Consider the following 12646-nt stretch of genomic DNA (forward strand, 5'->3'; position numbering starts at 1 on the left):
CTAGAGGCAGGATAACTCCTTCCCTAGAAAAAAACTTAACAACTGCTAGCGAGGTTTTTACCAGGAATGTAGTGCTTAAACTACTACAACTATGTTGTCATTTTGGAGTTACACATTTAAGCAAAATTATATGGCTTTAGTAAAAGGAAAATATTAATGCAAAAACATTTTATCTGATGACTATCAAAGATATTGGTAAATGCTTTACTAATAAATGTTACATTAAAAACAATCATTTTAGTTTTACTTTAAAACACTAACATATATTAAAACAAGCCAAAACTAGAAAAAAAAATGTTAATAATAACAAAGAATAAAACTGAAATAAAACTGAACACCAGATTGCAAACATAACTGCATGGTGTTATTAAACAAAAATAAAATGATATACCTGCAACATTTAAAAAGGTTTTTTTACTCTTTAATTATGATTATATTACCTTTTTATCATGTTTAATTATGTAATGAATCTTCATACATATTATAAATATTAGATTTTGACATAAAATATACTATAAATCTATATATATTTATTTGTAATATATTTGCTGGAATGTATATCTGTAAGAGTGTTCGGTTGAATGACCCCTTGTGCAGCTTTACTACATTTCTTAATTAAAAAGCTCAACTTTCTATTCTATATAGTTCCAGGGGAAAATTATTATATTATATAGTACATCAAAGGATGAATATTCTAAACACATGCAACACTTTTCTATGGTTTTAGTCATAACATATTGATTTTGTAACAAAAAATGTGTGATTTTACCTTTGTGACATAATTTTATAGGCATCTGGGAGGTAGCAGTTGATATTTTCCATCTGAAAAGGATCAGCATCGCAGATCTTATCATCGGTTCTGCCATAGTTAGCACTCTCTATCATGATGACATCACTTCCCGGACAACGAAGATCAATGGGATAACCCTCACAAGACAGCTCTCTCCTGACCAGACCAAATGGCAAAGCAGCACGACTAAACCCTAAGGAAAATGTAAAAGATTTTCATCAATGAAAAGAACAAACAAAAAGTAATTAAAGATAAAAAAGTATGCATTTTTGGTAAAACCTTGTTAGAAACTTTAAAAGGAATGTCCTACCTGGGAAGAGACTGAAATGTTTAATAAACTTTTAATTACTTTTGACAATGTTGATGCCCTTACATTATGAAACTGCGATAAAAAATTACTTTGGATGCTATTTAGTAAAATTCCAAGTAAATTGGTTACATCCAGTGGATAATATTAAAACTCAGTATAATAAAACGGTTTATCTAGAAATGTGCCAAGTATTAATAATAAACATAAACAATAAATGCATAAGTTTGTATATATTAGGATTTATACTGGCTATGGATTCACTTCTTCAAACAGCATTCAAATCAGTGTTTATTCTCAATATTCTTAGTATATTACAACACGGGATGAGTTAAATCATAGTCTTATGCTGGAAACTGACAATACCAGCCACTGAATGAAATCTAACATTCCAATTTGCCCTCTTTGAAACTATGGCCTCTTTTCATCTGTCTCTCTAAGCATGAATAGACTGCTACCAAGTTTTTCTTTATTCTTAAATAACAACTTCATTCACACTTTAATTAGACAGACGCTGTAACACTTAAAGTTAAGCTGCAATATTCTCTGTAACATGAATGAATCTTGTTTTAAAAATTCAGACAAAGGAATTCCAAGCTTAAACTTTACTACTATTTAGGAAGCATCTCTAAATCAGATTGTCACAAACCTATTTTTACTTTCCCAAAAAAAGAAGAAAAATATAAAATGATTAAGTATACAAATAAATCCATTTTAAAAAAGTGTTTTAATGTGCATTTATTTGGGCCTGAAAGTTTTCTCCCAAATCCGAAAGATTAGTGTATTATGGCCCTGTATCTGTGCACAATTTACTGCAGGGGTAGGGCCTGGCCACCAATGGACTCTAGACGGGATGAGCATGTGTGAAAATGGATGGCTGAAAACTAAAATTAAAGCAGTAAAGAGTTCAAACTGGGATAATTCACACTCAATACAGCAAGGGTTATGAGAATATTTTTTATTAAGTAGAATCTAATGGACTTCAAAATATAAATCATAAAGAATTATCCAACAGTATGGAAAGCTGCAGTAACAACCATTGTTCATTTAAAAGCACAGTTCTACACCTCAATTAATTTGAAAAACAATAAAAATACTGATTGATTTGTTATAACATTAGATGTTATAACATAGTATTTCATAAAAAAAAATATGTGTGAACAAAAGAATTGCATTAAATTATTTTTATGTTTACATGAGGTGGGATTATCACTTGTTACTCCTATCTTATCTTTCTAAGAAACTTGTTAATCTTAACTAGTAGCACATAAGAGATAAAATGTTTATGTATGCCACTATATGGTATAGCATACAGAGCAAGAAACATTCCAAGCTTTTGCTTGTGGATGGGCTCTGGCTACACCATGACTTAAAATAATGTTAAACTGGCACAAAACTGAAGAATAGCTGGTTATGACCACAACTGGGTAAAATTTTACATGAAAGGGAAAACATTTTAGAAGTACTGGAAGCTATACATAAGTTAAGATTTTTTTAAAAGCTGAAAACATCTAACTATATAAAAACAAACAAAAAGGAAGCTAAAAAGAACAAAGCAGCTGTTGCTGCACAATAGGGTTATCTTCAGGTTTATTTGTAATCTTTTCTATCAGTTAAAGGGAAAAAACACAAGAATCTCAACAACATGAAGTGTAATTTAATCCATTTTACAGCATTGACAATCGAACATAAAACTGGCAGGAGGCTGAGCGGGTGAAAAATCAATACTGTGGCTTTGTGCTCTGCAAATGTGAACACTGCCAAATAGCTGTGCTTAGGGTAAAATGAAGTATTTTGCTCCATTTTCTCTTCTCTGAACAAATGACTTAAAAAGACTTTATTTTTCCGACAGTATAAAAAGTAAAACAATACTGTCCTTCTGCAAGAGACAAGCTGTTTTTTAACAAGAACCTTGACAGCAAGATATCCATTGACTTTCATTTATCATTTTTTCATTGTTCGCAACAGTTTTTTTTTTTATATTGTTTCATCCCCACCCCACTTTTAACACAATTTTAGATATGCATGGTTTAAATAACAGTAACATTCCTTTGCCTGATAGACATGCCATGGTGTTTACGTTGTTTAAGATTACCACAGCATTTCTTACACTGTCAATAATTGCTGTTGTTAGTGGCAACTTTTTGTCTTGGCTAGAACGAAGGTCTGATCCTGTTTACAGTGCTCTGCTTCCATAATGAATCTCTGTTCACAGTCTAGTGCCTTGGAAAAAAATGTCATTACTCCTTTCATTCTGTACTGTTGTGTTTTTTTTTTTGTAAGACTGGCACTTGAAAAACACTGACTGTTTTTCTTTGAAGCTGTTCCTACTAATTACTATAAGCCTTTGGCTGTCATGAATGACAATATTTACAACTTTTATAGTTTAAAGTGCATTCTGCTCCAGCTGATTACCTGAAACCTTTGTGTGACGAGGCCATAATATTAAGAGCAATCCGCCTATTAACTTCATGCTAAGTCTTTTAGTAACCACCACAGTACCCACTCAAGAGCATAGCTCACTGTTTCTGTCTTCTTTATCAAGTATTGCATTATAAAATTGCAGCAAATGTATTCTTCTTATACTGACAGTATGACTTCAGTTTCAAAGTGAATAAAAATGTACATAAATATACATTTAAAATAAAATAGTACATTAAAAAAATACATTTAAAATAAAATATATAATACATTAAAAGAATATCAAAGATACCCTGCAGCTAGCATGTCAACAATAAATAAAAACAATTATCCAGTCACCTAAGTATACTAGAAGTCAAAAGTTTATGACTGCTTAATCTATTATATAAAGTCTTTTATTCCTGAGGTTTTGACAAGTATCATCATCATGGAAAATGATTAGACATACATTCTAGCTACAAGTATGTAAACTGTATCACAGACCTTCGCTTATAAATAAATGTAAAATTGACTCACTCACTCACTCTATCCTGTTTAGTTAAATAGCTTAAATTTGACAGGTTTGTACATTTAGGCTAGTAGGTAGCCACTAAGAAAGGACATAAGGGAAAACCCGACCACACATAACAGAAAAAGTAAATACCCCAAATCTTAAAAATGCCTTGATGGGTTTGGTTGAAATTGTGTAATGTTATAAAAAAAAGAAAAGAAAAGAAGCTGACTTTTTTTTCATATTTATTTATATTTGTCAATATTTATTAACATTATGGTGACTTGCTCCAACCTGCACTTAACAGAAGCTTAATGCAAATGAAAGATGTAGCAGACTCCATTGACATCAGCATTGAATAATCAGGTGTACGGAAGACAGAAGAAAAGGCAGTATATAGTCATGTTTGATGTCTTAAGTCAGGTAAGAAATGTGCCAACTGCGGTGGCTGTGAGCGTTGGCATTGCTTCATTAGTAGCTAAAAGGCAGAGAGAGAGTGCTGGGACCTGATCTGTGATATAACTAGAGGCCGAAGTGATGTCATTGGATTCAACACAAGATGGATAGAAAGCATAAATCTAAACTTAACAGGTTCCCCACATGCTACTTCACTGTAATATACATTTCCATTTCTGGAAACAGAAAGGCTGCCAACAGACACCTGGGCAAAGAGACTTTTATTCGGGTACTTAAAAAAAAAAACAGTATTGTGGCTTTATTCAAACACACTGACAGTTCTTCAAATTAAAAGAACTTAAAGGCATCTTCCTCGGAAGTATTTAGTTGAATGGAGGCAGGATCAGAGGGCTAGGCTATCATCCTCACAAGACAGAGAACAAAATACTGGGTAAGTGAACTGACTTTAAAGCCATATATGACTTAGGCGCTATTGAGTGCAGTTGATCCAATACGGGTATTCTTTTTAACTATTTAAAAAAATGTTTCCTCTGTGACTGATCCAGCACAAGAGAATGAAAGCATACTGTAGTGCAATCGTTCACAATATGGTAAAGAATTTTCAAGAGCAGTGGAAAGGAGGGGATGGGATATCCCTGTTCAAAGTAAGCAGACGTGCATGTAAATGTAAACAATTTCAGAGGGCAGGGTGGTGATCCCCTTTCAAAGTGCCCAAATAAAAGTCTGTTTGCCCATGTGTCTCTTGGCAGCCTTTTTGTGCAGATCAGAAAACCAAACATGACAATATACATTTGGATTTGTGGATTTTAATGGGTGGACCCCTGAAAATTTAAGAAGCCTCCAAATATTGAACCAGCAGTTATTTTCTTCCACTTCAGGCACTACAGAAAACTACCCCAAAAGTAAAAACATTCAATTCATTCCAATGACATCCTAAATGTGCAGTCTGTAAATGTAATTACTGTTTGTAATAAGTTAAAGTAATATGAAATTTAGTGTTAGCACTTTACAGTATTGTCTGCCTATGGATATGTAAAAAAACCCCAAAAAAACACAAGCTTGAACATAACGACTGATGGCAAACATAAAACAAAATACTTGAAATTAGATATTCATGAATATCTAATAATTTTAAAAATATACACTCAAATTTCACATTATTCCTAATGATTAAGTCAAAAGAATATACTTTCCTGTGCAATCGTGTTTTGACCATCTACAAATATCAAGTCACTAGGTAAAGCAGAAATTGATCTAATGCAGGAATGTTTTACTCCTTTGTAATTGCATATAGCATGTCCAAGAGAAAGCAGCAACAGTTACCTAATAATAATAATATTACTCATTTGTCTGGTGTACTTCTCTAAGGCAACTAACAACATCTGAGATACAATTATTTGCATTTATTTTGTGTTTGCAAATGGAACATAGGCAGGTGAAGTGACATGCTCATGGTCACACAGTGTCAGTAGCAGAATTTGTATCCAAAACTTCACGGTTTGAAGTTCTAAGTCCAAAGCCCTACCCACAAGTTCACACTGATAATATTAGCCTTTGGGAAAAAGAAAAAAACAATAGAAAAGACTGTATACATAAAAGAACTTAGTTATATAGTTCAGATGCATCCGATTAGGGCCCATTGTCTAATGAAATCTCCTGGGTGAATCTGGGTAACACTGCTAGTTAAACATAAAAAGCAAATGCTATCTACTTAAAAGGAGAAAATAAAATTACCTATGGATCGTCAGTTTTTGCTAAATAGATTAGGTAGCAATTAAGGGTCATATTTTGCAAGCCATTTTGTTCTTCTACTGGAATGGATAATATGGTTATTATAATTGTACTTGTAGGAACAGAGAAAAATATGTAATACTAATGATGTATTTATGAACTTGAATGATAATTTTAAATTCTCTGCTAAATAATTGTACAGGAGCAAGATAGACGTGAACTAAAGAACAATGAAGGACAAACATGGATGGTATTAGTTTTGATTTCATAAGGAGCACAGGTAATGTAATTAGTATATATTATAGAACTAGTCATTTAGCCCGTTACAATAATGGGCGCTAGAACAGTAGTGCATAAACATTAGTAGGAACAGTCTATATTAAATGGCAAGGGACTTTGACCTCATTCTTTTTGTTGGTCGTATTTTTCTTTCTTTCAGACTTTCTATTGTTGATGTTTACTTGCTGAGCTGACTGTTCTTCGTGGGCTGCCGCCGTGTATTGTGTGTCTTTAATTTTCTGTGACAGTAATACTGTCTTGTACGGCTCTATTCAATAAGGGCGCGCACAAAAAGGCGAGCTTCAAAAGGGCGACCTCAATTGAGCGCGGCGAATAAAGGCGTTCGTAGATAATTTAGTTCAAATGGCTCTGGAATATGTGAAGAGCAACAAAGGTGGAGATCTTTATTTACGCGCGCCTTTATTCGCTACGACCAATTGAGGTCACCCTTTTGAGGCTCGCCTTTTTGTGCGCGCCCTTATTGAAAGATACCGTCTTGTACGTCTGCTGGCTTGTACATCCGTAATATACCTTTAATTTTCTCTGGCGGTAATACAGGCGTGCGCGTCGGTAATATGCCTTTAATCTCCTCTGACAGTAATACTGGCTTGTATGTGGCTGTAATATGCGTCACTGCATTGTGTACCTTTAATTTCCTCTCGCAGTAATACTGGTTTGTATTTCCGTAAAACGCCTCTAACTTTCTCTGACAGTAATATCGCGCATCGCACGTGCCCCGCGCATGCGCACTTCACCAGAAGACACCCACACACGGACACCTGGACGCTCATAAGGATTTTATATATATAGATGCAGAAGACAGCAATGGAAAACTGAAAGAAAATTAAACGATGTCAATATGCTTCCATACAATAAAATAATATAAAATATATACATAAAAAATGGACAGGTTATATGTGCATAAGAAAGACAGATGTTAAAGACTTAGCTATGTGGATATATTAGACTTTTAGAACAATGTGGGACAGCACTTTCATATAATAAGAGATAACTTCAAAGTAATAAGCAATTTACATTTTTTGTTATCACTTATGTAGTGTTGAAAATTCTCCTTCTGCATAACATTTTTGTAAATGAAACACAAATAAGATCAAGATTAAAGAAGATATAGACAACACTTGAAACACAATGTTGCTGACTTGCTGTTGGATGTGGAAGCAGATTCTGATTATTAAATGCTAAACTTTGTTGTATTTTACTCTGATTTTTTTTTCCAACATTAAGGTTGGAAGGCTTCAGGGCCACAAGATTGATTTATTTAGTAAAAAACCTTTTCACTAGGTTTTCTGCAAATAGCCAAGAAAATTCCTACAACATGGTGTTCTCACCATCAGGCTTCACTTCAAAGATGGCACTGTCAAGAATGTGTGAGTTGCTACATTTGAACTGAACATATTTAACATGATTGTGGACAAAAGGAACAACTGGGTTCATCATACAATAAAACTGTCTCCTAATTCCTAAATAAGTCATGCATAGATTTTGGTCTCTGTTCAGTCCCTTATTTTTGTAATTATTCTCAGCATTAAATTCTAAGTTTGTGAAAAAAAACACACACGCAAAGTCTCAACACAGACAAAAAAACACAAAATGTGTAATACAGTATCACTTTTATTTGTGATTCCCTGCAAATGTGTAAAATTGTGGATGATTTATTAAGGAAGCTTCCATGTACAGTAAATCATACTTCCACATTTTATAGGAACATGAAGTTAATGTCTTTGAAATATTGTAGTAATACATGATGTGTTTCATGTTTCCATGAAAATTCTTTATAAACAATCTTTGGTAAAGAGAGAAAAATTATCTTCCATGTGTTGTTATTTATGCTAAAGCTGCATAGTTAACCACTTCATTTTCCTTTCCGTTGTCAATGACAGTATGATTATGCTGCTCCAGGTCAGTGTGTTTGCATTCTCAGGATAGTGTAATCACATCAGGTTTGAAAGTACTTTGGTTTAGTATAGTAAGTTGATTTTTCAAGTATAAGCAGCTCTACTTTTCATTTTATAGTCTTTTGGGAGTGACTTCACAGACAATAATTAAAGAAGAAAGCGGTTGGCAAGAGGTTTATACTAACAGATGGGATAGAGAAAGAGTGAGAGAGGAGATGGGGAGGGGGGAGAAAAACAATGAAGGAGGGAAGAAGGGAGGGATGAAGGAGACTAGGAAGGAACTATATGGGTTGAAGGTGTTTTTTGCTTTTAGTTTAGGATAGTCTCTTGTGGCAACGCTGCAAGGAGTATCCAAAGTAGCCTTTGACTTAACCAGCTATACTCTATGAGTAGTGTTCTTCATTCTTACTTACGTATGTTATGGTATTTCTGTAAATATTTTTAGGATGACTATATTGAAAAAAGCCTTGCATATACTAAAGCTTACAGTATATTTTTAATGTATTTTTCACTGACAACTAAACATTTTTTTCTTGAAACATACCATATGTTGTAGTATAAAATGTAAACTTCTAATATGAAACTTTTAGTTAAATCTTTGTTTTAATTATATGTTTTTAGTTAAATCTTTGTTTTAATTTAATTATATGTAATTAAAATGAATTTCAACAATGTGCTTAAGATTCCCTTAGACAATTCAACTTACAGAGGCTTATACTACATTAGACCCTTCAACGCTATTTAACTTGTTTATGCTGTTTTTGTTACAAGTAATAAATACACTCTCGAGCCTTTCCGTGAGAATGTCAAGCTTGTCATGATAGTAAAGAATGTTTCTCAGTCAAAATAATTTGATATAGATAGCATATAAAATATGCTTTCACACAGACATACTGTTCTTAGTCATTAAGGTAGAGGCTCGATAAGTCTACCATGATCCATAACGGGCATGTTGCTACTGGGCCATAGAGCATCATTAAGATTCACAAAATATTGATCCATTTTTGGTTTCAGTTCTACTTTTTTGCCTTAACTTTAAAAAACTATAACTCGAAAAACAAAAACCTTAATTAGTTTGGGTGTTACTTTTAGTAGTTCATGAGACCTACAATTTATTGAAAGGATGTGTAATGTATTACATTCTTTCATTCTTAATAATACATGGCTGGTATATTGTATTTATTTATACTATGACAAGAGGCAACGTGCAAATCTAGTGCTTAGAGCGGTGGTTCTCAAACTCAGCTACAGGTTTTATTCCAGTCACTTTTACAATAAGTTATTTTACCCCTACTTAATAAAATTCAATTAGTTGGTCTTTTTTCCTTGCTGTTATTCTGCATTTAGACAAGCAAAGCAGCACGACTTTTAAATTTTAAAACATTTAGAAATATTTGTACTGTTGTTATAACTTTAACTCTCTTTGTTGATTTCCTATTAATTTGCATTTTTAGAAGTAGCTGGATCACCGAATTCTATCCAAATTATGACAATTGATAACATGCAAAGCAAACATCTGGACAAATGAATGCTGAAAGGTTGCAACTACGTCAGTGTCATACCCACTGATGTTGGAACTAGTAAGTAATCAATTAAGTAACCAGAATACCTGAAAAAGCATAATGAAAATTGATAATGATGATGAAAAACTAAAAAAAAAAAAACAACAAAATTATATTAATGTAATGGACATACAGTAAATGATTTGTACACTGTAATAAAAAAATACCAAGCTTAGTTTTGTAATTTCTACAATGACCTTAAAATAAAGAAATTGGGAACTAACAGCTTGCTTAATTGGCTAGGAGTCAAATTAAAAACATAAAAAAAAAATTGGTTGGAACAAACACCAGCAGCCACATAGGGTCCCCAAGACTGAGTTTGAAAACCTCTAGCTTTGACCATCCACCAATGACCTTGCCAACAAAGGTGCTTGCAATCAAATCATTTACTTAACTTTTTAGATTAAATCTGTTGTTAATATTTTTCCTGTATTCAGGCTGGTTTCCTCCTTGGAGTCAAATTTCCTCTAGAACTTCAAAGACAAGCTCTCAGGTTGATTGCTAAAATGGTTTTGTTTTAAAGTTTTGCATAACTTGTATTGTACTATTATTGTCAAAAAACACTGAATTGCTACTGTTTTTTGATTTTATGCCAAAAATCCATACCACAGAATTCAGTGGTGTTAATGTTACCATAGAGCAAATCCACTGTTACATGATTGCTTTTCCTATAGCACAGCACAGCAGTGTGCTCATAAAAACTAAATACATGGACTTTTATTTACTGGAAAAATGGTACTTTCATTCATTATCACTTTTTACTGAGTATATGAAAGTACAAATAATTTAAATATTGCATATTAATGCATCAGTAATATTTTATTTACATAAAAATATTCTTAAATGCTGAAATATGTTTATTAAAATTACAGAAGCAAACGTAAATAATTTAATCCTAAAATAACAAGACATTTTATTAAAACAATAATAAATGTATCTTAAAATACACGGCCCCGTGAAAAATTTATTTGTAAGTTTCCAGTCTTAATAATAACTTTCATTTTGCCACTCTCCTAAGAAGCTCAAAGTTTCTTCCATTTAAGCTGTGGAAGACTATAAGTAAATTTTACATGTAAAAAACATAATGAAAATAATAGATGCAAAGCTACTTAAGGGACAACAAAAGCATTGCACACAAAATTTTTTTTATAAACTAATAATTAATACAAAATTTCTGCCTGGATGAACATCATAAAATGCAATTCTTTAAAAAATAAAATAAATAAGTAAATTATTAAATAAATAAATGAAAAGCACAGCCGCTCAAGCGCATTTGACAGCTGATCTCATTTGAATGTCTTCTGAGAGAAAGAAATATCTCCACTGCTCCATCATCTGTCATTTACAAACTTAGTAATAAGTTAAAACAGTATAAGATATCAATCAATCATTTAATTAAGCATATTGTTTGATGTTCAACAAGAATCAAATTTTTATCAAGACAATCTGTTTATTTTTTATTTTTTCTGGCCCCACTGTCTTTGAGACAGAGATGTCAGAATATGAGGTGATATGAAAGAAGAAAACTGTTGTTTTATGTGAGACACTGTGGTATGATGATTGTTGCTCATTATATTTAATATAGTATATTAGGTTGATACATTTATATAGGACTTTACCTAAAGACACTTAATTTTTTAGCTGTTTTACAATCTACTCTCAGTTAAGCACTATTTGAAATTAAGAGTGAGCTATACAAAAAGTAAAACTTTACATTTTCCCATTAAAACATTTACAATTATAGCTAAAATGTGAACTGATAATATTCATTAAATAAAAAACAGTACAAGCTGTGAAAGATTAAGCACATGCAACTGCAAAGCATTGAGGACTCCACTTATAGCAGTTGTTAATTTCACATAAATATTTTGTCATTATTATTCTTTCAAGACAGTTGACCTTAGACTGGATTATGTTGTCTCAATGTATCTTCAGTAGACGCCAACAAGACAGATATACATAGCTGCACTGATTATGCACCTCAGATGCTGGGTGTCATTATGTTTGTGTATTTCTTCTGTATAAAACTCTTTGGAATACATAGCACTGTGGATCCTATCTCCTTGAAATAAAGACAAAAGTTTACAAAAAAAAAAAAAAGTATTGTAATCATATAAAAAATGTAAAATGTACCATAAAAGGAAAGATGAAACATTCTGAATTTTTTTATTGCTAAACTAGGATGTCTATTAACTCAAAGGATTTACACAATACAAGTATAAGTTGACTTTTATAGTTTAACTAACACTGAAAGACCACACAACAGCATGCATATATGAAGCAAACATTAATAAACTAAAACACAAATGAATTTCAGGTGGCACAGGGACACAATGGTTAGCACTGAGTCTTGGCATTTAGCTTCAAATGCCAAATCAGACATTATGCCCAGACATTACACAGAGGCAAAAGAAAAAAAAATATTGAGAGGTTAAAGATTTTGAAAGAGCAAACTCAGATTGGTTTCAGGTACAAAGAGCATTGAAACAAAACCCCTTACCCCAACTGGATTTTAAAACTAGTGCTAAAATGTTTATTAAGCACATTCCTGTAATTACTTCAGATAAGAGAAGTATCTGATGCACGGAAAGATAAAAATGTGACTCCAGCCTACAAGTTTAGAGGCAAAATAGACTCCTTCCTAAATAACAAGTCTATAATCAGAAATAAAGGAGTACTTGTAAGAAAATGATATTGCAATTAGCAGTCAGCATGCTTTTATAACAGGAGAAT

The 12646-nt window shown here is 32.4% G+C and overlaps 1 protein-coding gene across 18 annotated transcripts in view; it reads right to left on the reverse strand.

The window, feature by feature from the left end:
• The window catches only part of adgrl2a (adhesion G protein-coupled receptor L2a), a 191856-nt gene that overhangs the window by 105310 nt on the left and 73900 nt on the right, over positions 1 to 12646 (reverse strand). For all 18 annotated transcript variants that reach the window (XM_051933233.1, XM_051933225.1, XM_028811563.2 and 15 more), the window contains exon 3: positions 770 to 983. In XM_051933233.1, the coding sequence (XP_051789193.1) occupies positions 770 to 983 (214 nt within the window). The remainder of the gene's footprint in view (positions 1 to 769; positions 984 to 12646) is intronic.

The sequence above is a fragment of the Erpetoichthys calabaricus genome, chromosome 10, assembly GCF_900747795.2.
Source record: "Erpetoichthys calabaricus chromosome 10, fErpCal1.3, whole genome shotgun sequence".
Taxonomy (NCBI): Eukaryota; Metazoa; Chordata; class Cladistia; order Polypteriformes; family Polypteridae; genus Erpetoichthys; species Erpetoichthys calabaricus.